Source organism: Mchenga conophoros, linkage group LG6, assembly GCF_057382185.1.
Source record: "Mchenga conophoros isolate Kocher_MC1m ecotype Shallow Benthic linkage group LG6, M_conophoros_male_GT1.1, whole genome shotgun sequence".
NCBI classification, from domain to species: domain Eukaryota; kingdom Metazoa; phylum Chordata; class Actinopteri; order Cichliformes; family Cichlidae; genus Mchenga; species Mchenga conophoros.
This window is the reverse complement of record NC_140531.1, coordinates 25,422,510-25,449,422: the sequence shown is the minus strand read 5'-3', so window position 1 is coordinate 25,449,422 and position 26,913 is coordinate 25,422,510. Positions and strand designations below refer to the sequence as shown.

The 26,913-nt window shown below is 40.4% G+C and overlaps 1 protein-coding gene across 1 annotated transcript; it reads left to right on the top strand.

Moving 5' to 3' along the window:
- The first annotated feature begins 17,813 nt into the window (after nucleotides 1-17,813).
- Nucleotides 17,814-26,587, top strand: LOC146572701 (uncharacterized). The gene is made up of 6 exons (XM_085277021.1): nucleotides 17,814-17,904; nucleotides 18,273-19,430; nucleotides 20,128-20,430; nucleotides 21,331-21,448; nucleotides 22,192-22,302; nucleotides 25,111-26,587. The coding sequence occupies exons 1-6, from the start codon at nucleotides 17,856-17,858 to the stop codon at nucleotides 25,283-25,285; spliced, it is 1,914 nt and encodes a 637-aa protein (XP_085133147.1). The 5' UTR covers nucleotides 17,814-17,855; the 3' UTR covers nucleotides 25,286-26,587.
- The last annotated feature ends 326 nt before the right edge of the window (nucleotides 26,588-26,913 follow it).

Genomic DNA, 26,913 nt, shown 5'->3' with positions numbered 1-26,913 from the left:
CCTCTTCCTATTGGAAAAACAAAAGTTGTATCCAAGATGGCCGACTTCTAAATGGCCACCATGGTCACCACCCATCTTGAGGAGTTTGTCCCCTCACGTATACTAATGTGCCACAAACAGGACTTTAATATCACCAACCATTCCCATGTTATTACGGTGTATCCATATAAATGGCCCTCCCTGTAGAATAGTTGTATTGTTGCAAACCAAAAATTATAGCGCATAAAAGATGATCTCTGCCAAGGATAATAATGATGCCAACATTATAAACATGGCCTATTAGCCACATGTCTATTTTTGGTGTATATTATGTAGTTTTTGGTTTTAGCTTCTAAAAATTAATGACCACAAAAAAAAGTATTAAACTTAATGGGAAGAATTTCTAAAAGCAACTGCCATGATGCTGTGGTAAGGATGCCTGTGTAATGTGTTGCAGAAATATCTACTGTAGTTAGCAGCATGTACTTGTACCCTGTTTGTAGCTCAAGATGAGATACAGCGAGTCACTGCAGTGTCTGCCCTCAGTCTAACATGAGAGGAAGAACAAGCAGAGCAGAGCAGTCTTTGATTTTGATCTCTTGTTAATCTTTTTGAAGGACAGGCAATTAATGAATGAAACAGGACAGCAGGATTAGCAGAGCCAACAAGCTAGAGGGCTTATTTTTAGCATGTGTACTCCCTTGCACACTGGCTAACGGCATTAAACAATGTGAAATGCTTCGACTCTCCAGCAGATCATCAGTAGATCAAGTTTGTTGTTGTTTAATTGCTTCTGTGCTGTTGCTGTCTGAGTTTTTATGCACAGTAAAAATCAGTGAAAGTTGGGCTAAAAAGCAAAAGCAGCACCACTGAGGATCTCAAGTGATTGATCTGTGTTATCACTTTTTAAGAGTAAATTATGCTATGTTTTGCATATTTTCAGTGTCTCCAACTTTCTTTTACTGGAATTGAGCATGCCGTCATTTCCAGCAGATCAGAAAGAGAAACTAAAAAAGTGCCAACAGAGAGAAAGTTAGCAGCTGTGCTTTAGCAGATATCATATGGAATAAAGCACATGCACAAAGCGCTGTAGGGGTGCCAGTGTAACAGGCACCATTATGAGGCCATAAGTGTCCAGATTAAATAAAAAAAAAAATGCATGCGAGTGGATTAGCAGAAATGACTGAAGAAATGGGAAACTCCTTTGGAAAACAACAACCTTCTGCAGATGGGGGAGGACACCTGCTGTGTAGCAAATGTGATTTTAGCAGTTAAGATATGACGACTATATGTGACAGCTCACCTATATACCAACCTTGTCCTCCATGCTAGGACTCATTAATGGCTTTCAATAAACAATTCAGTTACTAGTATTGTTTCTTATTTGTAAATGAGATTGTGCACCTCAGCTTACACGTGTAAACTGTGTGTATTGCGGCCAGTTTGATATCACTGGTGGTGAAATATGGAATACAGAAAATTCTACTTTAAGCTATGTAACGTTTTTGTAAATGAAGGAAGGGCTTTTAGGTTTTTTACTGTTTGGAGTCTTCTCTCACCCCCATTCTCTGCGACCTGCTGGAGCGGGGGGGCTAGGAGGAGGAGTTGGCCGTCCGACTGTGGTCTGGAGTGTGGGGCCTTCCTGCTGCTGCGGAGTCGGGGCGGTCTGCCTCCCCCCACCGCAGGGAAAAGGGTAACATCACCTGGGTCTGGGTGCAGTTCCCCCCTCCAGGGGCAAGGGTACCTAGACCCGGTTTGTAGAGGACGCTTGGGGAGTGTGATCGTGTGTACAGCGTCTCTTTATGTCTGTCTCCACGTTGGTTGAGTGTGGAGTAAGTACATATGAGAGCATGAGGGTGGGAATGGATGTTTGTATATGTGTGTGCCTGTATTTCTGTGTCTATATGTCAGGTTGGGTATCAGGCGCCACCTCTCTGGGGACATCTTAGGCCCTCCAAGGTTTGGAGGCCTATCTCCCCCTACCACCACTTCCCCTGCCAGTGGCGGACCCCCTCAGACGTCGGTGCGTTGGTGGTTCTTTGTGTCCGGGGATGGGCGTCCAGGTACACACCGGCTCACTCCTTGGCGACCGCTTATCGGGGCCTGGAGCCTGGGGCTCGCTCGGGCCACTTCGGAGGTGGGGTGCCCCCGGCCTCTCGGCCTGGGGCTCGGTTACTCAGGCACGGCTGGCTGCCGGCGGAGCTCACGGGCGCGTCACTGCAACTCCCCCTGGCTTCTGCTCCGCGGCTGCTGAGTGAGCCCTCATTTGGGACTCTCCTCAGCTCTTTCTGGGTCAGTGGCGCGGCTGCCCCTCTGTTGGTCTTCCTTGGTCTCTTGTGTTCTGGGGGCCTCTGGATGTCTGGAGTTTTGATCTCCTCCATACCTGCTTCATGCCCTGGAGGACGGGGCTGTGGCCCCCCCACACCCTCTAGCGGATCATTACATGAAGGAACCTTTTAAAAAAAAAAAAAACAAGCGCGTCCATGCTCACAGGTGTACACACGGGTGATCACACCCACAAACTACACCCTTAAGTTTTTTTACTGTTATAGTATGTGTGTTGCAGTTAGTAGTGTTTTGTTGATAAGTGTTAGGTGACCAATATCTCACTCATGCCATGTGCACGCACTGTTGCTAAGCTAAGGTTACATATTGAAGAATTCATGGCTATTGATCCCAACTCATTGGAGCGATTAATGCAACAGAAATGTTTGAAGATCTGTATGGAGACGTGTGTAAAAATATTTCAGTTTATTTCTGTGAAATATGATTTACAAATGTGTACTGAGATTTGTAAATTGGGAGTTCGCTTTGTAATCGGAAGGTTGCCGGTTTGAGCCCCAGCTTGGACAGTCTCGGTCGTTGTGTCCTTGGGGAAGACACTTCACCTGTTGCCTACTGGTGGTGGTCAGAGGGCCTGGTAGCGCCAGTGTCCGGCAGCCTCGCCTCTCCCCAGAGTGTCTCACCAGTGTGTGAATGTGTGTGTGGATGACTGGATGTGTAAAGGGCTTTGGGGTCCTGAGGGACTAGTAAAGCGCTATATAAATACAGGCCATTTACCTCTTCACCTTTGTCTCTCTTAGTATGCATAGAGCTATGTCAACCAGCCACAATGTTACAACTACTAAAAGGTGAAGATAGAAGTATTTATCATCTAGTTAATATGCAAAGTTTCGCACTATAACCTTGGTTCCTGGCATTCATGAGGCTGTACTGTCCACATATAGTACCCTTTCCATTTCTATTACTATAACTTGTGTGTAATTTTAATAGTTTTGGTCAGTAATGTTATTATAAGGTACAGTGTGAAGTTACAGTAATTATGTCTGTTTTCAATTGTAAAAAGTAGATTTCCACAGTTTGTTGTTGGCTTTAGATGTTATACACTTGTTAAAAATGTATTTAACATCTTGTTTGTAAACTTCAAAATTAGACAAGATATGTGTTATCTAACAAACACCTTTACATAAAATTACAGAACCTATACTTATTTTACTTTTTGTTTAAAGTTTTTTTTCCACTTCTTTAATGCCTGTAGATTGACATAATCTCCATAGGGATTATCAAATTGTTCTGATTCTGATTTACTTATTAAATAAAAATCACATAGTTATAAAATTATGCCATATTTTCTGATTTTGTTTTTACAGTTTTTTTTATGTGAGAAAACATTTTACGGTTATTGTATATTTATTGGAAAGCCATGCTATAAAAACATCTCAGGAAAATGGCCTCAAGACTTGTAGATCTCAGTCCTGATTGAACATCACTGTGGCACACACCACGGATGTCCCCAGAGACTCCATCTATATGCCCCAGTGGGTTGCAATTGCCTTCGGCTGCACAAGGTGAACCAGCATAATATTAGATTAAGGTTATTGTACCAAGGCTAATAGGTGTATATGCAAATGGGCCCTTGCCTCTAACGCTACATCTAACAACTCTAACATCTCCAACATTTGCTGGAGGCTTAAGTATACTTGTTCATCTATGTCTCCACTCAGATGCTATAAAGCTATGCTACACCACAATGACATTATTTAGCCAATCATGTTTAATACTACAGGGATGTCTGCATGACCAGAGGGGTTCTTTCATGTTTGTAGTTTTGAAAGAGGACACTCTCTAACAATATTATTTCAGGCTACTTTCTAAGCTGTATGTACACTATACTGCATTACTGCCTCTACGGTGAAGGGTCTATAAGAAGTATAAAACACCACAAAACCCTAAAGATAATTAAGCAGCAGACGGTCTTTGAGGTAGTTCCAATGAGAAGAACTCCCAGCTCTTCTCCACTTACTATTAAGACAGGATGTGGGCATCGGTGGAAGGACTGTGCATGAAACAAAGAGAGTAAGCAACAGCGAAGAAGTACTTGGTGGTTTGGAGGTAATGCTCCAGGAAAGTTACTGAGTGGGAGAAAGTTGAGTTGTTGCCTAAAGAAATGCTCATTTTGCACCCATTAAAATCCTCCTCAGGGTCTGTGATCTTTAAGTCTACAGAGCTCCTCAAGGGGAGATAGAGCGAGAGAACTTAACAGTTAGGGAGCCCAGAGGCAAAGCAACAACCAGAAAACAGCGTAATTAAATTAATCCCATTATATGAGGATGTGTTACACTCAATGGCCGGAAAATCATTATTAATTGTTGTAACTGTTGCAGAGATTATTCTTCTTGAATTTTTCTTTTCATTTGCCTTAGAAGAGGTCCAGTCAAAACTAATAGGAACATTGTATAAATTAGTAGAAAAACAAGTTAAAAGAATTTAATGTGTTAATAATATTATCAAGAATGTGATTTTTTATCAAGAATGCCACCTGTACATAATGTTTTACATAATACTGATATGCTGATATCTAGTTGAAATGTAATTTTAGCCATAAAAAAAACATGTCTTAAGTACAGTGAAGGAGCTGTCAACAAAGCCTTCTTATTCAGTCATGTACAATCATAGCTATAGGAACTATGTTATCAAGTAACGATAGGTTTCGATACCCCAGTGCCTCCACTCCCTTGGCATTTAGTAAAGCAAGGACTAGGTCCCAAGTATGGATAACCCCAGCAAGGGAGGAATGATTCTTAAGTGGTTTAATGAAAAATGCAATAAACAGAAGCACTATGAAAGTCCAGAAAATTAGCAGGCAAGTAGAGAACAGTATATAAACAGGGGAGGTAATTGGGGGAATTGGGTTCCCCATGTGAGGGGGCTGTGCCAGGTAGGTAAGGACAACTGAGGTGAGGACATATGTAGGTGGAAGGGATGATATACAGTACAAAGCTGAACTGTGACACCTACCACATTTTAAGAAGCACTCGGTACAAGGACTTTTGCAACAGGCTACTCTTGGTTTGTGCTCATGGAAGTGTTTGTATCTGTGACCCTTCAGCTTCAAAATAAAACAGTGAAAGCACACATTTTCCTAAAATTACATTATCTTTAGCTATACCGTCTTATCAGCAGGGTATGTATTTGAAAAGATGCAGAGATACTGGTAAAACCTGTAGCCAACATAATTTTTTGTAATGTACCAATTTAAAAAAAATGTCTTTCTTTATACAGTGGCCTATTATTTTTTTCAGGGAGGAACACTGCAGAAAAAGTCAGCCACCTGTCAGACTATATATTTCTGTCCTCTTTTCTGTCCTCACTTCGCTGTTTCCTCCTTTGAGCCTCTGTGTTTCCCCACCCTTCTTAGCATAACAGCAGAATTGCTACTTTAATCCTCCTCACGCCTAGTGTCTCAGAAAGCACTCATTTTGTTAGCCAATATTATTCTAATGACACTTTATTTGAAATGTAATGTCAAACATGCATTTGTGTATTTCACAAAGTTACATGTGTGATCTGCCTTTGATATGCTGAAGTTGTCATCCAAGTAGAACACACACAGACACACACACGCACATTTACAAGATACAACACGCGCACTGACACGCGCGTCGTGCCAACGCTACGCAACAGCGAGGGCTGTTGTGAGGAAAGAAAGTGACTGATTACTTTTTTTTATCAGAGGAATTTTAGAGAGAAAGAAAGCAGCAAATGAGAGCGCTGTCATCTTTCCTCTGCTCGTGACGGGATATAAATAGCAAGTAGGTTCTCTTAAAAGTCGAGATGAAAACATTTGCTTTGTTTCCAGTGCATAGCTGTAACACTTCTTTGAAACCTGAAGCAGGGAGAAGATGCTCCTTCATGTCTCCCTCAGTAAGCTGGAGAATAAGGAAAAACAAGAAGGCTCCTCTGAAATGCCTGACCTAATATTTGACAGATAGTCAAGAGATATGTATCCAGGGACCAAAAACAGATTTGCAGGAAAGATGAGCTCATATTGTATTTTATTGTACAATTTTATTAGGTTGCTGTGACTGAGCCGCTGTTGCAGAAAGGAAACTATTTCCTTTCTTCTTCTCCTACGAGAGGAAATTTCAGTAAGCAATTATAATGCTTTGAGAATTTGATTGCGAGAAACCTTGTTTTGATTAATAATAATAATAATAATAATGCAACTAAGGAGCATTGAAAGGTGCTGCTGTCCGGGTTATACCTTTCATACATGTTTATAATTTACCTATATTTTGTCAGTCTTTTTGCCCGTGCTGTCATATTACTACACTGTTAATTGCAAAGCCGCCTGGGGCAAGTTTGTTAATTGTGATGTTGGACTACATCCTTAAATAAAGCATGAACTTGACACTTACACTACTATCCAAACACAGGTTGTACTGTGTAAAAGTATGGGAAACCCTCTGAAGAGAAACAGTTGGTAGAGGATATAATGAGGCATTATATTCATGAGATCCACCAGAGTTTTCTTATCATGCTCCCTGTTGTGTAATTGACTAATCAACATCACCCAAAGTACACAGTCTTTGTTCTCTGGCTAATGCATTCTGATGGGTTCAAAGGCATGGAAAACAGAATGAGCAAGTTAAAGACCAAGCATATGTGTGTTTGTATGCAATTGTGTGTGTCGGGAGACCAATTACATTTCCAAGTTGTACTTCAAATGAGGCACATCGAAATACTGCCCTTCCCTGATTTGGCTCTTGCAGAAATGAGAGCAAACCTTGGCGATATGCATGCGAGCACATGCATACACACACACACACACACACACACACGTAAACACAAATATGTTTTTGTCTACAGTAACTCATCTGTTCATTTTGGCGGACTCCATGAGTGGTTACATAAGGTCTTTTCCCGGTGATGGCAGCTGCTTTGCTTAGCAGGTGAGGATGTAACAAAAATATTGATTCTGGACAAACAAATAGCCACCGACTCACTGACTGGGCAGAACTTACAAGTAAACAGAATAAAAAATAGCAGTATTGATTCTAACAAACAAATAGCCACAAACTGACTGACATGGGCACAACCTGTGAGTAAACAAAATAGCACAACTCAAATAAGGAACGGAGGAGCGATATCGCAGCGGTTTGTCATGTGTCGATTTAGATTTGCTGACTAATCCTCCTGCCGTTAGTTTCCACACTGGAAAGGCTCTAAGTACCCCACCTCTCTGCTGGGGTAATCTCAGTGCAAGTAAGCAGCATGAACATGAAGGGAGAAGGCCCTTGCTTTGAGAGTATATAAATTTCATAACATAAAATGCATGCATCCATTAATCCTTGGTAGTGAGTAATCCCAGAATGTTTACGTGCTGGGCTAATCTCCTTCTCTTCTGCTGAGGAACTGAGCACTAGGCTCCAACTTGCAGGTAAGCCTCATTCCCATACCTCACCCAGAAGTGCTAATCCCAATTCCAGATACAGAGACTAGGGAAAGAAAGAGAGGGGGTTTGGCACTGTCTGTGCGTTTGTGTTAGTTTGCCTGTGTCGGACCAGTAGACACCACATTAAAACCACGATATAACTGTTGTTGACTAATGTCGCTGACTTCTTTCAGCAGGTCGAAATGTGGGTGTTACAGAAATTCTTGTATAAACAGAGTGTTGTTGATTATTTTGAAATTAAAAGCTGAATTTGGTGAACATCGGTACACTTTTGAATTGTTTTCTGTATAAGTAGTGATTAAATCACAATTTAATCCTTTAAAGCTTGAACCATCAAGCATTTAAAAGGAATGTTTCTTGCATTATTGCATGTTTTTAATTTGCATCATGTTTGATACATCTGCCTTTTTTGCAATTTATTATTAAAAAAAACAATAAATTTTATTATTACTATTACTATTATTATTATTATTGCTTAAAAATGTCTTTAAAACTCCCACGGATGATATACAAGTCACAATAACTCACAAAAACTTTTTCTATCAAATATGATACACTTGAAATTAAGGGGTTAAGTTTCTAAAATTATCATTTTAAACTGCCACAAAACCACAAGTCATTGACTTAAAGTTAAAAATGTATTTTTGGATAAGATAATTACATGAAAGCATGATAATGTGTTGCAGTGGTTACCATTGGTGAGCCGGCACACTGGACTTCTCAGAGAAGTCGGAAACTAACCAAGCGCAATATTCAACCAAAAAAATACATTTTTCTCTTCAAGAACGCAAGCAAACAACTATAATTTTGCATTTTAATAAGCAACAACACCACCAACAACAATGTGCTTCATTTTTGTATTTTGATTTTTTGTTTTTTTCAACTGCAAAGTTTATAGAAAAACAACAATAAATATATTTTAACATTAACATGTTTGATTTAAGTGCTTATAAAAACTTATTTTGTTAATTGTCAGTGCTGTTAATTCCAGAGTGCCTCTCTAGGTTAGGCTTGTGATAGACTGGTGACCTGTCCAGGCCGATCTGTCCCTACCTCTTTCTAGTTAATGGTTAAAAAATGGATGGATGGATGCAAAAATACATAAGGATAAAAACAAAAGATTGCAACCAACATATTATACTTGATACACTTGCAATTTGTCTGTTCACGGGTATTTTCAAATATGAATCCTGACACCGAGAAGAGTTGTTTTCTTCCAGGTTTCATGATTTTTTACTTTATCAGTACACATGCTGATAAGCAAATCATATTTTGATCATTTTGTATTGTTTTATTTTCATTCAGCCATTCTGTAGGCTGTCAGGTTTAAATGGTTGTTCCAAAGCATGGGAGTGTTTGCCCAACTGCGAGTTTGCATGGCTAGATTCTTTTCACTCATATACTTGCATGCAAATTGTATACTTACACGTGTCATTAGTTTGTATAACCACAATCTTTAATGCAAATCATTGCAAACCAGGTCTCCTGATGTGACGAATTATTTAACATGTTTAATAATAACACAGTATTTTTATGTTAATTGTATTTTTTAACTGCCAATTTCAGCCAAAAGCCTGTAATTAAGCACAACAAATCCTTCTCCCACTGGAATGTTAATAAGTAATAATATTATGTTTGCAGCAGTGACAGGTACTTGACAGGTAAGGGGCTGTGCTTATATGTTTTGTATTGCCTTGTGATTAAATTGTCACAGTACTTACTGTATTTGTACTTACATTTAGACCTGACAGGTGGCAAGCAAATAGTAAATGCACGCTGATATACACAGGCGTGCGTGTGTGTGTGTGTGCAGATGACGAGGATTCGTTATCCGGCTGCAGAGACAGTGATGGAGACAGTGAAAGGACACAAGGACAGCATGAGTGCAGTTATGGATTTTGCATCCAAATGAGGGAGCAAGTTAATTTTGTATACTTGTAAGCTGAGTATAATTTACACTTTGAGCATCCTGATGTAACGTGTGTGGGAGCGTGCATGACGTGGACAGAGCTGCAGAAAGGGCCAGCTTTCCTTACTCTAGAGGCCTTGAGGCTGTCTGACCTATTTTTGCCTGGGAGTAGATGGTTCATCACAAGCAGACACCAGCCACTGCACCTGGACTGAGACTGTAGGTGTATGTGTATTCATGTGTGCCTGTGGAACGATGCACCATATGTAACTCAAGCATTACCGCACAGCTCTGTTAGGTTCTCAGTGGTGAATGCACTCTCATTCCCTTCTCCTATCCTCTTTCCCCACCCATCACCTTTTCATAAAGCAGCCCTTTCCAACCACACGCACTCACACACATGCATCCACACACTTTCTCAATCTCTCTCAGGTGCTGCCTGCTGTGATGTCCAGTGCTGAGTGCTGAGTGCTGCTGTACTTGCGTTCACAGCAGGACCTTCACACATGTGCGCACTCACTCAAACACACACACACACACACACACACACACACACACACACACACACACACACACACACACACACACAGAGATCCTGTTACACTAAATGTGTTCACAGCAGGGTAAACTTGATTCAAACAGCCAGTGAGAAAGTCTAATGATTGATGATAAGACTGGAATATCCGCAGCCACAGCAAAAAACACACAAACAGGTTATCTGGGACCTCCAGGCACTAAGCTCCTTTCACAAAGGAAGAGTGTTTGGAATCATTAGCTCACACATACGGGGGCTGTATCCCCCAACCACATTTACATGTATGTGTCACACCTGTGCTCATAATAATACCTATATGTGCCATCACGTTCCCCTTTGCATATCAACTCTCAGTTGTGCACTCTGGTGCTGCCTCTTTTTTTCCTCTCCCCTTCTCTCTGGTACTTTGAGACAAGTTTTTGCTGAACTGCTGAGGAGGCAGGCAGGTAAGCAGGCACATCAGCAGTGGGGCAGAGGTGCTGTTAGTCTGATGAGCAGTAAAGCTGTCAACACCAGAATAGCTATGAGGAGCTGCATTTGCTCTTATGTTTACCAACCCCGCTTAATGCAGTCCTTTAAGCGACACTATCCTTAACATCTTTATGGATTTTGAATGCCAAAGCACGAAATCTCACAAGCATAGAAGGTGTGCCATACATCTCCTCCACTGTTAGGTCTGTAGCTTCAGCAGTCTAGGACTGGATTTGTGACATGATGAAGGTGTTGCTCCTGTACCAGAAGTGTGATTGGAGTCTTTCCCACTGACGTAAGCTAGAGAGCAGTATTCTCATAGAGAACAGTGATGTAATGGACTGTGAAGGTACTAGTCAGTCTCCTTTTTGCTTCCTCTCCCTCTCTGTCTCACTGTTTCTCCCTCCCTCCCTTCTCTGTTCCCATCTCTGTTTTTTTTTCTTTTCCTTTTTGTCTTGGCAGGCTAGTCCTGCTATTCCTTTGGGATATCTGAAATCAAACCCAACAGCTCCCTCGCTTGGTGACAAAAGGGAATTACATCTAGATACGTCTGCCGTTACTTGCACAGTGCTCCTCCCTCACCCTTTTCCTTCTGATATTTCATTCGGTTGCCAGCCACCACTCGGTGTTACGCTGTACCTAGATCAGTCCTTAAACGGTTTGTCAGATACTTTCTAAACACAGACAGTTCTTTTGTCACATTAGCTGTCAAGATTGTGAAACATTAATTAGACTCAAGTTCCCACTAAGGAGTCCCATGCTAGTGCTTCTCCTCCTCTTCTCCTCCCCCTTTTTTTCTTCTGTCCTTGTTCTCTGTCTTCATCAAAGAAGAACAACCAGCTTTCTCTGCCCCCGGGAGACATCACAGTGAGACAGACAAACCTCCCAGTCCTCTCCTCTACTTGACCATCCCACCGTGAGCAGAAAAAAACAAAATACACACACACGCACATGCACACACACACACACACACACACAGATAGAGAGAGAGGCACGCTCTCTCGCAGGCTTTGCTTTGTCTTGCCGGGTGGCCTCCTTGACTTTACCTGTCTAAAATTACAGAGAGTTCAGAGTGCCATAGAAACAGATGCACAAACATCTGTACCCACACGCACTTTGCAGTTGTTCTTTCCAATGAATTCACCACTAAGTCAACCTTCTTTCCAAGAAAACTCCAAAAGCAAAAGGAGGAAACAACACGCATGCACACGCCCACACACAACAACAACAACAAATATATGCTTGCTGGTGCATGTTGGCATGCAGACGCACACATGCATTATACATGAAAACAAACACACACCTATACAGTGCAGCTAGAGATGTACTATACGTACACGCATGTGCACAAATACCAAAGTGCAATGGGGAGTTTGAGAGAGGAAGCCCACAACATAAATATCCAATTACTAAACACATCAAACGCACAGAGGATGAAATATTGATAACTTTGAGATATTTATGTAATCCACAATGGTGCCTTATATAAGTGTTCCATTTAGAAGGAGAAGCAGAAGTGTGCAGGGAGGTATTGTTTTTCTTTTTTTAACATCACAGAAAGAGAAAGAAACTCTGTTGTATGTTGGCAGACAATGGTGTGAGCATATGAGAACACTGGCTGAAAGCAGTTGAAAATGAACTCCCTCTTCCTCCCTGCAGTTCTCTCTTACCCAAAGTGCTCGCACTGAAGATACATGTGTGAGCACTTTGGGTGAGATGTCTTAACCACGAGTGTAAGCCACATTCGAGTGAGCTCCAGTCAGAGATCCCCCTCTCAGAAATAAGACAACAATTGAAAATGAAAGCAAAATGAGTGATGACTTAATCACTAGTGGGGCTCTACTCTGCTGTTGGGTGTACATTTATGAGGGGGAGTGACTGGGATGTTTTATTTGGCAGTTCATATTGGGTTGTCAATCTTTGGGTGATAAAGCACGTTCCAAGCATATGGAGCTGACGGGGGAAGGTTTTGGGCTTCTGTCTTCGCTGCTCTGCTTTGAGCTGCAGATCATAGAGTGTTTGCAAAAGCATAAACAAGCAAGAAAATATGGATTCTCTAATTAATTGTAAATTGTCACCGCTTGAAGTGGGGATGCTGAGTGATGTGTGCATGTAGAGTGTGTGCTTGTGTTTTCATGAGTAAGAGAAAACGAGAGGGGGGAAAAACAGAGGGGAAGGCTGAATAATTTGACTTAACTTTCGTGCCTTATCAACAAGGCACTCTTCATGGTTTTTCCTTTGAAACTGCTGTTCCCCACTAAGGCCGAATAAATTAGAACTCTAAATAGGAATAATAATGAGAGCATACATTATTTCTGTTGTTGGTACTGGTTGATGTTGTTGTTGTTTGTGTCGGCAGGAAGGCTCAGATCTCCATATATGCAAAAAGGAAAAAAAAAGGTAACTTCCCCACATGCTTTACAAGTTTGGAGGATCATTTTAATGGTGACCCAAAAAGATGTCCTAGATATTTGGTGAACATCCTTTTGAAAAATTCCTGAAACTACAGACAGCGAAACAGAGGGAAGAGACGGAGAGAGAGAGAATGGAGAAAAGGCAGAGAAAAGATAGAAGAGGAAAAGATTTGATGAAATGGAACGCCTCCCTGTGTCGGGAATGACTTAGAAATTCAAACAATTCCCTGCAATGTCAGTCAAAAGCATTGTTCTATTTAGACGACAAAATGTTTGTTTATCTCCAGATCTGTACTCGGTATGGTAAGTACTTCCAGACCGAGTGAAAAATCATACGGAAGATTAACTATGACTAACCTGTGATACACTAACCTATGATTCAAGCATGATGCCCTGCTCTGAATGAGCATCTAGTCTCGGTGTGATCCTGCTGGCACTCCGCTTCAGGGAATTCCCTGATGTAATGTGGAAAATATATTCACACAAGAAAGCAAATCAAAGCTTACATTCCCCAAACATCTTGAGTCTTTTTAAGTTCAGCATATTGTTGTCTTTTGTATAACTGGTGTTTTTTACTACTTAAGATCAACTTTAACGTTACTTACTTGAACCGTTTATGACATGCAAAAGCAACTGTAAATATTCTGATAATATAACAATTCAGATTTATTTCATACTAGTCATTTCACATGTTATCCATTTCTTTGTTGTTTAGTTTGTCTTCCATGGGCTGGGAGAGATGATGCAGGAGTCAACTACATGCTTAGACTGTGTAGCTTAATGGTGTAATAAATGAAGTACTGTGAAAAATCATGGGCTCGTTTTTTGTCTTAATTTCACTTCATTGTTTTCAGTTATTCTACCTGCTTAAGGGCAAGTGCATTCCATTTTAGAAAAATATTTTCTTTGACCCTGACCACATATTTTGAAGAAGTGCATCACTCCAGGAAATAAGGGAGGACAAATCCTTTCCCACAATGACATAAAATATTTGTAAAACACACACACACACACACACACACACACACACACACGCACACACACGCGCGCACACACACACACACACACACACACACACAAAAGAAAGACACAAATTTAAAAAAAATTGATCGTGGATCGCCTACATGTGGCAAATGTCTCAAAACTAGTAAATTCATTGTTTTCCTTCTATGTGCATGACACTCATTAGGGAGTCTACAGTGCTGCTGTTGTTTTCTTGCATAAAAATGATACAGCCTAGAGTGGAGCTACATCTATCTGAAAATGTAGACCTGACAATAATGACCTTATGTTCTGATCGGTTTTTTGTGTCAATGACTCAAGCCTAAAACACTGTTTTCTTAAAGAAAAAGCTTCTTGAGCATTTTTGTTAACGTTTTTGATGCGAAATTAATATACATCTGTGAATGATTGAAATCTGTAAGTCTTTTCTGTTCAAATCAACAATATAGAACCACATAAAACTGCGTGCTATGTGCTTAAAGTGATTGTTTTCTAGTACTTCTGCTGCTAACAAATGGGTCATTTTAGTGTAGGTAGAGGCTAATGTTGGTTTCCTCACCTCCACTGCCCTTTCTTCATAGAGACCGCCTCTGAAATTCCAACACTGACATGCAAAATACAGATAGCAGCTCTTATGCACTCACAGCACTGCACAAGGTGCTGCTGCCCTCAGCCCTAAACACAGAGCAGCTTCAGAGGCTGTGCACTTTCTAGAGTTTCCCTTTGGTAAGATGACAGGAATAAGATAAAATAATAGAATAAGGTCTATTTTATTCACCTTCGGGGAAATCCGTTGCATAAATAGGGACAGTGTCAACTATGGGTCACTGACCATTCACATTAATAAAGATCTAATTTCATTTTTTGCCTTGTCATGGTTTTCTTGTGGTTTAGTAAGACAAGTTTGTGTTCCTCCTGTTTCATGTGTGAGTTAGCTTTTGCTTGTTATCCTTTTCTACATCGTTTGGTTTGATTTTAGGTGATTGCTTTCACCTGTGTCTTGCCCACATTTATTTGTCTTATTTTAAGCTATCATCAAACTTATCAGACATATGTGTTAGGATGCATACAGTATGCATCTTGGTAATAATCCCCCTCTCCCAGACTTAGTCACAAGCTAAGTATGAGGTGCTACTGCCTGGTAGCACAAAGCACAGTGTGAAGCTCATGTGACTGTATTAACCTTTCAGACCAAATCTCCTGGAGTCACGAATGAGAGCGAGCGAGATCAGAAAGTAAAAGTTGAAGAGACTTTAAAAGCATTAAACAAAGAAAGCAGAGAACAAAACAATTGAGTTATGTCTTCTTGCTCCTCTGAAGCAACCAAGTCTCAGTTTCTATCTCTGGTTTGTTTTGACACAGAGTGTCTTTAATATGCAGAAGTGCAGATTTGGCAGTGAATTGTCAAGAAAATCAAAATGAAGCAGGGAGCACTGCGCAGCACTACATGTGGCTTCAAAAGCAACACAAAGAACTACAGAGAATTCCACTGACACATTCTTATCATAAAATGATGTTTTGTTTTGTTTTAAAAAAAAAAAAACATGATTATATCCATATTTGGTTTCATAACTCAGAACAGACCAATAGACTGATGAGTCTGAAAGATAATAAACTTGTAGATGAAGGAATCTTGCTGGTTCGATGACAGGAATTTATCATTTTGCCATGCTGGTCCTGTGGTGAAAGAATCAGTGTAGCCTTTGGTGAGGATCAGATGATTCATTGAAAAGCAAGATACATTAAAGCTTCCCAGAAGTCTTACTATTATTAGGCAGATCACAATGCAGCTACGGTATGAGCTATCAAAGGCACTACTTTTTCTTACAGAGGTCGAGGAATGGGGGTGGTGGTGGTATGTGTTCTTGTGTCGCGGTGGGGTAAAAAAAATGTTACATTCCAGTACACACTGACGTGGGGGTGAATGAATAGAGGTATTTATGTTTAGTGAATGGCTCTAGTCATGCTACCAAAGTTGAGATGATAGCGAAAATCTAGCATGACGATAAATTGTGCTAATGAAATTACTCAGCTTATTTTAAAGTGTAAAGATGGAAAGTGCATACGATGTCATATAATCCAAACCACACTGAATATGCTCCATAGTGTGGTGTTTACACATTTGCCTGGAAAGCAAACGTTGCTGGTTCAATTCCAGCCAGAGATGCAAATCCCCTTTCGGGTTGTGTAAGCAAGGAGATCTGGTGTAAAACTGCTGTGGTGACCCTTCTCACTGGGTCAAGAGAGCAGCAGAAGCTTTCTTCATCAAAATCTCATTGACTTGGATTTGCTGGGTTTTTTTTGGTCATGTTTCTGTCTTCTTAGGCAGTACATTGGTCTTATTTCTTCAGCTAAGATTACTATTTACTAATGATTGATCTCAGTTTGAAACTAACAAACTTCACAGACATAGTGCTGTGTGCTGTTTTTTGAGCTATGGCACTGACATCAGCATGCTACAATCAGAAAGTTTGACCGTTTTGCATTTATAGTTTGCAAAGCACAGTGAACAAATTCAAGCATTAGCAAAATTTGATGGTCATCCGATAAATTAGTTGGTCACTGTAGATTATTTGTCTCTTTACTCAAAGACATAAATCTGAATCTCCTAATGTCAATAGAGAACATCAGAGGCAAGCAAAGTCATTAGGATGCATGCATGAATAGAAAGACACAAATGGCTGTTGATCACCACAGTCAAGCTTTACATGCATCCAACCATCCAAAAAGTCCTGAGATATTGCTGTCTGTAACATAGAGGTGGACAACCTAAGCAGCCCTAGATATATGGAGGTAGCATGTGATAAACTAGGTGTAGTAACAGAACAATGTTTGGTTACTTTATTCGGCTGTTGTACTTTTACAATATGGATATGCATGCTTACTTCAATGACTGTATGCATATAAAAAACAAAACTATCCAAGTGGGTGTTTGGTGCTCTTGGAGTGCCTCTGTGATGCTAACCTAGACATGAATATAAATAAACTGCATAAAAAAAACCCACCTAGGGATTTTTCATTGCCTCTAGCCATACACTATGTGCATTCACAGAAACAACCCAATTAATGAAACACCTGCTTCCAATTTCCTTGGATTTCCACACTAATCATGCAATCAAGAGACTGAATAGAAACACCCTAGATGCAACAATAGGAAACCATAAGGCATCACTGTGCTGTTCGACATCCTAGCTGTGCACATCGGACTGATAACAGAGAACTGGGCATCTTAGTAGAAACAAATGCTTTATATAATAAAAAACCTGGTAACATAAGGGATTTTTTTCACTCTGTAAACTAACTCATTAAATATTTTTAAATATTGTGAAATTTTGTTTGTAGTCTTTTGGGCTCCAACTCAGCTCTGCTTTCTCTAGCACTGTTTCAGGCCTAAATGGTTGCATCACTCACACTCTCCTTATAATTGCTCCTCCAGAGTTCACTGTGTGTGTGACATGCCGTCCATGCTTCACCACAACCCTTGTAAGAGCCTCAAAACCATTTAGCGCTGCGGTGCTACTTCATCTAACGACACCATAGGGACACCTGGTGGTACAGAGAAACCTTGAGGTGACAATATTTAACATGGCAATGTTTGTTTTCCACCCTCCCTCATTTCTTCGTCACCTGCTGGGATCACACTCCATTTGGGTATTTGCAGTCCAACCATCCGGAGTCTCAGTGTATGTCTTGTGATGGTGTACACACTCACACTTGGCATTTTGAGCAAGATTTCTAGAAACAAAAGACATTAAAAGGATCTTCCTGGAAATTACTGTGATTGCTTTGGAGTACACATTTGGAGTACACATGGAGTACTGCGCTTTGAAAGGATTCCTAGTGGTTTTAATAATACAAGGTAGGGAGGTAGTAGATAGGTGTGATTATGTATACAGAGATGTTCTGATGAATGAGTCACAACTGCTTACTGATTCCAAACCACTAGTTTAATTAACTATAATCTACAAAATGAATAAATAATAGTATGACAAAGTGAAGGAACAAGTATAAATAGATGTGTTTAGATTTGATTCACTGGCAATCTGAGATAATGCTACCACATATACTTTATATGTTCATTACATGTGAAAATGTCATGCATATTATATACAAAGATGTAGTAACTAGTCCTTAGGTATATTAAATTATCAATATTCATCACTATCAAAAAAAAAAATTAAATGTCATTAAACGTACTATATTCCCGTTTGTTCACTGTGTCCTTAGGTCTGATGACGTCTATCCAGTCCTCCACTGAGGGCACCCACTATGGACGGACCTCACCACAGGAACCAGAGTTAACCTCTGCAGGGGTGGCACCAGCAGTACTGTCCCCTCCTAGCCTGAAGGAGGTGCAGCAAGCTGTGCAGGAAGCCTCAGAGCAAGTGGAGGGTCGTAGGACAGAGGAAGTGCTGAAACAACTGCTGGAGAAGGTGGTGGAGGTCGCTCTCGGACAAGCGGATGGAGGGAGTGATGCAAAAGTGGATCCGGGCACAGTCCAGAAAGCAGCTGAGGAAGAAGCTGACTTTGAGGCAGAAGTGCTGGAGCAGAAAGTGGAGGATGAAAATATGGGCATCAGTGAAGAAGATGCTGGTGTTGAAGAGAAGCAGGATGAAGCAGGGGTGGATGCATCTGAAGATGTAACTGATAGAGGAGTTGTCATGGAAGAGCATGAAACAGCAGCTGGATCTGTGGAGAAAACCACAGCAGGTGTAGAAACTGGAGTCAGAGAAGCAGACACTGTGAGGGTTATTGATGAGACTCTAGGAACTGAATTCAGTGATGAGGTTGTAGAAGGAGTTGGAGCCACTTTAGACGAGACAGGAGAGGATTCAGCTGTAATGGCAAAAGTTCAGGAGGACAACAAAGATCAGGCTGTGCTTTCAGAAGAAAAAGGTGCAACACTAACAGAAATACAGGAGACAAAGGAAACTCTGGATGTTGAGGAGGTGGCAGTACACAGAGAGCCTGAACTCAATCTTGGAGAGGCTGATGTGGAACAAATAGGAGATAAGAAAGAAACTTGGCTAGACAAAACAGCAGGTGAGACAATAGCGCTGCTTTTGGACAATTATCAGATAGAAGCCACACAAACTGCAGTCAGAGAGCCAATACTTGAGGAGGAAGATGTAAACATAGCTAAAGAGCCAGATGGACCAGAAGAAAAACAAGAACAAGGTCATTTAGTGGAGGAAGGAGCTTCAGTAGAGGTAGAATTAGGAGGTACAACTGTGGGGGAAGCAAAAGTAGATGACAGAGATGGAGAGAGTGTGATCAAGAGGAAATCAGTGGTGCTCGTGAATAAAAGAGATGGCCAAAAAGAAGAAGCAGAAGAGGAGCAGCTTGCTTCGGAGACTTCAATTGACAGTACAAAAAAGGATCAAGGTGAGGTAGAGTTGCAAAAATGTAGAAAATGCACAGGAACTGAAGTGTAACCTACACTAAGAAATAAGGTTTCAGTCTTTAATCTTTCATCTTTTAGACAGAGTAAGTTTTATCTGTCATATTAACTTTAATCTTAGTTCATCTGTCTCTGTTAAATATCTGAAATGCAGAATATCTAGAACCAGCTCATAATTTGGGTCACAAAAACTTAAAACTGCCATGGTCTTTAAAATTGCATTTGCATAAGACTCAGCAGATTTGGTTGAGCATTGCATTGTGTGCATCATAACATACTTAAAGACCTTAAATTAGGACTATAACAGCTTTTAGTGCAACAAAAAAGGCTGGACTATGTCCGAAAACCCCTATAATGTAAATAAGAATATTTAACACTGGCTAGTCCTGCTCTGTTTGCTCAGAAAATCTGACATTTCTACTCTGAGTACATTGATACAAACATGAATCCTTTACCAGTTTAATCCTCCATTCCTCTACGGTCATTGGTCATTGAGACCTATGCAAAAAAGAAAAGACACTTTCTGCTACAAATGCATACAAATCACGACCCACCAGGGTCTTTTAGCTATGGCACATCTGTACTTTATTCTACATTCCACTGCTCCACTTGACAAAACCTTAGTCTAGGCCTCTACTCTTCATTTTCATGTGTGTGTCACATACTAAACCTCACTTCTAGATGTGGTGGGGATCTCTGGCCCAGAACCTGATGGTGGTGCTGAAACCACCATATTGCAGAGCTCTGAGAACCAGGCTTCCACTGTGGATTTATTCCTCATTGATGTGGAGACTGAAGAAAGAAACCTAGATGATGAGAAATTTAACAGCAATGAGATCATCACCCCGACCAATGACCTTTCCCTGTATGACCCAGCTGATGCCCATCCTACACTGGATAATTTTATGAATGATGATCTAGCCGAACACCCGAGGACTGAAGGAGAGGCATTGGGGGAGACCAATGAGCTAGTTAAAGATCCAGGTAAAAGCTAAACTTACAGTATAGATAACTATGTATTTTACATAGCCCAAAGACATGCATGGTAGATTGATTGGTGATCTTTGCGTTTGCCCTGGGACTGACCTCTCTAGGCTTTGTTGCACCTTTTTGTCTGTGTGTGTGTGCGTGTGTGCGTGTGTGTGTGTGTGTGTGTGTGTGTGTGTGTGTGTGTGTGTGTGTGTGTGTGTGTGTGTGTGTGTGTGTGTGTGTGTTTTTACAGCAGTCTTACAATAGCAGCTGTAACTTTTCCCTCCAAAAGTCATATATTAGATTTGCTGTAGTTCTCAAACACTTTTAGAAACACATCCTAGGCTATAAATAGTTTGGGAAATATTCAACAGGAGATTTGTTTTTTTCCACATTAAAAACTTGGGCAGAATAAAGAAGAAGAAAACAGATCATTATCATGATTCTGCCAGCAAAATATGCAGATGGCCAGCTTGATGTTTTTCCATTCCACTGAGCAATTGTGCAGGCTAACTATACCCTAACTGGTGGGGGAAGACCAGAAAGTTTGGACCCTCCTGTCACACAGGCTACAACATGCTGTTTTCTGCCTCTTGTATTTGCTTCATATTTTTTGTAGGAGCCAGTGCCATTAGACACATGCCAGTTTGGGCTGGCACAATTTTACTGGCAGATTGTTTAAAATGACGTAGCGGTGGCAAAAAACAAAAGGTCTTTTCTTCTATGAAAAACCATCATGTATAATTAGACTGCACATATCCATATAAGAGCTTCCTGTTTGTACATTTGCTGGACACTTTGACATACTTGTGGCTGCCCATCAGCCACAAGTATGTCAAACTTTGTATTAAATCTAATGCTTCCACCTGCTCTGCCCTGCAATTTATCTCTCTCTGCCTTATTGTATCTGTTTAGAATCAACTGAATTAGGCTTGGAACCATGGAAAATCGGAGCTGTTACTGCTGCAGTTTTCCTGGTTTTGCAGACTGCTGTCATCATTATCTATATCGTCAAACGTAGTCACAAAAACAAGTAAGTTGCACCAGCTTCTGTGTACTTGATCTACAGGAACATTGATTCAAAACAGTTCTTTTATAGCCCCTGAGTTCCTAAAATTACAGCTCTAATCTTTGCTTGTTAGCAAAAATGCTTTTCTTGTTAATCTCTGGCCAGCAGTATTCCTTTAAAGCCTGCCTTCCATTATTATGCTTTGATTAGGTTAGACTACACATCAAACAGCCTCATTTTAGAGTACATTTCTTTTACAACACAAATTTGTACAATACCATTGCATGAATATCTGTCTGACTCAGTATTTGTAAAGCAGACTCCCCTCCTTTTTTAATTACTTTTGTGAACGTGAATGCAACTAACATTTGTTGCATTTGCACTAGTGTCAGCCACCTTCCACTTCTTTTTCTCTGATATCCGAAACAAACCATTTGATTGCTACCTGTAACAACAAAAGTGCTACAATCACAGATGGGACTCAGAGCAGAACTGGCACATGATTGCTTTAGATGTTGCCTGAGCTCAAGGTAACATTTCAACACTGATACATGATGAAATCAGACCACTGTATCCAGTGTTGGGTCAGAATTTCCTCCTCTGTTCACAAAAGAGAATGGTCTTGCTTCAGTTATATACTTGGCTACTTTTTTATTTCTCTACATGACTCATTGCAACGTGCAGTTAATTTGTAGAAGGTCAAGAGTAAGCAAGAAGAGCAATAATAGTGATAAAGGGATATTGTTTATGTGTTTGTGTGCGTGCAGCAGCCTGCCCCGACAGCGTGCATGTGAGGAAGAGTGTGTTGAACCAGAGGCAACTACAGGAGATGACTACAGTGATGATACACTGCCTGCGGGCAATGGTGACCCTCAACAGTATGTTCTCACCAGTGTTTCTTGCAGTGTTATAGATGCGTACAGCACACATGAGAGTATCTGCAAAAATAAAGGAAAGGGACAACATTAAGAGTCATAAAATGCTGCCAGAATTGTGTCATTTTGCAATCTAACACAACCTAACACACAATCTTCCACAGGTGTTTATTTGACTTGAGATCTGCTGACTGCAAAGTCGCATTCAAAACATTTAATATACAGTGTTCACATTCTTCTTTAAGCCTGGCCTTTTTCTCTCTTCCCAACCTTTTTATTTTTTCTTACACTGCTCAAAAGAAAATTAAGGTAATGCTTCCTTTTCACAGTATAACACAGAGCCAGTTAAACTTCAGGGACATCAATCTGTCTTGTTAGAAATCATAAACCATTGTGAATCCAATTCACTTGCTTTGGTGCAAATGAAAATGACAACAGGCGTACTGCAGAGGCAATAACAAGACTCCCTAAAAACAGAATGGTTTTCTTATCCCTCCCTCCTCCCTTTTTCCTAGTTTTTCTATTTGTTAGTGTCCTTGTTACTGCTAGTAACATGAGACAGTACCAGCAGTCAATTCAGGACACATCCATGCTTTCCACCATAAGAAGGTTCACTGTGTCTCCCTGTACAGTCTCAGAACTGAGAAAGAGATACTGACCATTACACAAGAACAGCTTTGCAGGGCTTCGACCCAGTAGCATGACTGGTATCAGCTCTTTTGCATGATAGGACCACTGCAAGAGCCCTACAAAATGATCTCCAGTGGGCTACTGACCAGACTCCATGGACATGGCATGCATTAAGTGATCCCTTAACTTTTTTGAGCTGTGCATTTATACAAAGTGACATCTCTTAAACTATTTTAGGACTGACAAGCAAGCAGAAGGTGCAAACAACCTTCACAGATGCGGAATTAAAATGGAATCTTAACTTTAAACTTTAAAAATAATCGAATGCAACAAAGCTTAAATTTTATTGGCAGCCTTCGCTAGGCTTCATCACAGATTACAAGATACAAGATTTCACTGATTTCTTTCCTCAGCTACACTTACTTACTTTTCCATTGTGACCTGCCTAAATATCATGTACTGACCTGCATAGGAGGTCAGGAGCCACCAGTTGTGTGCTTCTCAGCTGATTCCCTCTTGGCGCTTTTATAGTGTAATAGCCCCGGGATTCTGCTCAAAATGTCACATGAGAATGTGAGTCCTGTGAACCAAGAGCATTACTGGCTAATACCACTGCTTTTGCTAATCAGACCGGTGGGCTTGGCTCAGTAATTAAGCTACAGTTGTGTGCTTGCAGTGAGAGACCATGTGAAAAATATGCATGTGGTGACAATCAACTGTAAACAAAAAATACTAAAAATTCAGAGATTTTAGAGATTGAGAGTCTGTGTATTTGTGTGTTGCTTCAGCGAGTGAATGTGTATAAGACACAAGTAGAAATGTGATGCCTGCCTTGCACAGACAATAACAAAGCAACACTGAATTATTAAACAGTCGACACAGTAATTTTGAAATGTGTCCTTGTTAAGAGACTTTGCAGCAGCAGTGACAATCCAGTCGTCATCAGAAGAACCTAAATTCCTGTTAATAGAAAACAAAATTTGCTTTTTAAATACTTTTTTGGTTTTTAAACTCTTTAGCAATAAATGTTTCCCCCCAAAAAAGTATTTCAAGAGTCAAGGTGGCTGTAAACAACTGTACCTGAACAAAAGATGCTGGGACAAAGTCTTTGGTATTGCATTGAACTTGGTGTCCATGAGGTTTCACTTGAAAGGACGGCATCTGTCTTTGACGCACAATTCAGTGGGTGCTTGGCTGAAATCATAGCCGCAGAAAAAAGATCGTACTTCATTATCCTTGGAACTTCAAGCAAACAGCTCAACAAAAAACAAAAACAAACAAACAAAAAACTCCACAGTGCTCTAAAATTATTTTTCAGTGAGCTTTAAACTGTAACCCAAATCCAGCTCCTATCTGAGTGACTGGTAGTTTCAACACGATCACCTTTAGCCTAGCTATTTCGGCCTAACAGGCCCCACTCTCTTATTAAGTCTTCCCATCCATATTGAATGTTTGCCTGCCACACTTGAATGCATGATGCACATCACCTTGAAAGTCAGAGACAAGAGGACAGAAATGTCTTAATATCCATTTGACAATAACCAACGTAAACCTCACCCGAGCCCAACACAAAACCCAAAGCAGCTGTGTGAACATTAAACTCATCAGGCATTCTGGGTAACGTGCAAATATTCAGCACCCAGGCAACATAATGGAAATGCTCTTAGGACAGCCGCATTGTTGCCCTTGAGGGGTAGTCTACTAGGACGTATTAAAAATTTCAGCCAGGACGGTATCCCCTGCAATTATTCAATAATGTCAAGTGATCTGTTTGTATCTAGGTGTGTCATTAGCTCCCAGGTATCTCATTTCAGCACAGTTTGTAAGCTTCTCCATCTGGTGTGGAAATCATTAAATAAACAGACCTTCCAGTGAGAATATTAGCATTCGCTTAGAGCGGCATACTTAACAGCAGTTTGACAACCATTACGAACAAGCCATTTGAAAGTGTGTTCCGATTTCATCGCTTGAAAGGTGCCTGTCTTTGTTTTTGCGTGAAGCAAAATAGATTTTCTCATTTGTGTGAAATTTATCCCATTTTCCTGCTAGCACTAACCTAATATTATACCATTGTACAACAATGTGAGTTGTTCCTGTTATCAGACGGCTGTATATTTTCTCCTTTTTTCCTGTTTCAACTGGTCTAATCACTGCCAACTGCTCTTTTGTCCTTTCCACCAGGATGGCTGCAGTTGACCCAGCTAATATGGCTTCAACCCTGGCCAAAATAAATGACCAGCAAGGAGATGAGCATGCAATAGCTATGTCAGACCTCCCACCCAGCTCTACAGATGAGTGGGCCAATATTGGACCAGGACCAAATTCCTCACAAGACCTCAGGACTTCCTTTCTCTAGGGGGTCCAACTGTTTCCTCATTCATGCTATATCTAAATTAAGCTCAGTGAGCACAAAAATTTCATATCCTAACCAAACCCAGTAGTGACTGTCTCACATTCCCAAGTGTATTAACTACTGTATAATCATCTTACACTTAGTGCATATGACTTTATTTGTGTTTTTGCATGTGTAAATAAAATAAAAAAAAGCCTAACAATTTTGGATTTTGGCATATATGACTGTGTGACTGAGTGAACAGAGAAACGTGTGTTTGAAAATACTGTGTACATGTGCAAGTGTGCAAATGTGATAAACCTTTTATGTATCTACTGCTGTCTAGTAGTTTGATGTCTATAAACACTTTAGGCTGCACTGGAATTGTTGAGCAATGGTTTTCAAAGTGGCCACATCGCTCATGCTGTACAAAGCTGCTGAACTGCCACGAGCAATCATCCCATTTTATCAGCAAGTCTGAAGTCTGAGAATGCTGGCTGCAGCATGAAGTGCCTCATCTGAAAAGTCTTTAAAATGTAAAACGATTTTTAAAAAATGGATTTGTTTTTTATTCTGCGTCAGTCTTGACTTGTGTATTATAAGTTTTGCTTTGAGTAGAACAAAATTAAGTGTCCAAAGAAGCAACTAGATCCATAAACTCCAGTGCCGGGTTCCACTGGCCACCACACACCACAACCCTGCCCCTATCATAATTTTCTCTTCCCGTCATTCTTCTGCAAGTTTATCATCTGACCTTTTTTTTCTCAGAACTGTGCAGGCTCTTTCAGAGGATTTCTAAAAAACACTCATCTGACCTTCATGTTCTTGAGTGTAACCGGTGGTTTGAACCTTGTTGTAAACCCTCTGCGTTTCATGTTTGTAGACGTTAACAATGATATCACTAATATTTTGAGAGTGTTCCCAGCTTGGTTAGATTTTTTTAAGTTGTTTTTCTTAACAGTTGAAATAATTCTGTCATCATCCACTTTATGCATGGTCTTTCAGGCCTCTTGGGTTAGCTGTGTTGGCAAATGCAGAAATCCTTTTTAGAATGCACCAGATTGTTGATTTGGCCACTCCTAAAGTTTTTGCTGTCTCTCTGTTAGATTTATTTAGATTTTTTTCAGAGTGATAAGTACCTCCTTGTCTACAGAGAAAAGTGACAAAAATACAAACTTAGGACTTTGAATCAACTTCAGATATTATGTTTGCTTCATTTATCATGAAATAACAACAAGCGACCAGGCCTCGTGTCACTATGAAACCGCTTGTCAGTCAATTGTCCAATTATTTTTAAGCCTTTGAAAACGAGGGACTGTGCATAAAATTTGCTGCATCTCCTGAAGTGCTAGTGTAAAAATACTGTAAAACTGCTGGAATTAAAGCTAACAGTCTGTACTCAATCACGTCTTGATTGCTTAATTTGAAAATCGTCTTTTGGAGTGTACAGAAACAAAGTGAAAACAAACAAAAACAAAACAAAATTATGGAACTAACTTCTACTTACGTACATGATTTACATAAATGTAGAACTTGGCTAAAACCCCAGAAATTTTCTCTTGTAAGACTTCAGCATGAATGTCATCAAATATTTGTGTGAGTATCCACAGTCTGGCGTCATTTGGTCCATGATCACAAGGTTCATGAATGAG

Excerpts from the sequence above, each read along its gene's own strand:
- LOC146572701 (XM_085277021.1), top strand. The coding sequence starts at position 17,856 with ATGGAGTACTGCGCTTTGAAAGGATTCCTAGTGGTTTTAATAATACAA. Across the intron at positions 19,431-20,127 it reads CAGTACAAAAAAGGATCAAG|ATGTGGTGGGGATCTCTGGC; the intron begins GTGAGGTAGAGT and ends CCTCACTTCTAG. Across the intron at positions 20,431-21,330 it reads TGAGCTAGTTAAAGATCCAG|AATCAACTGAATTAGGCTTG; the intron begins GTAAAAGCTAAA and ends GTATCTGTTTAG.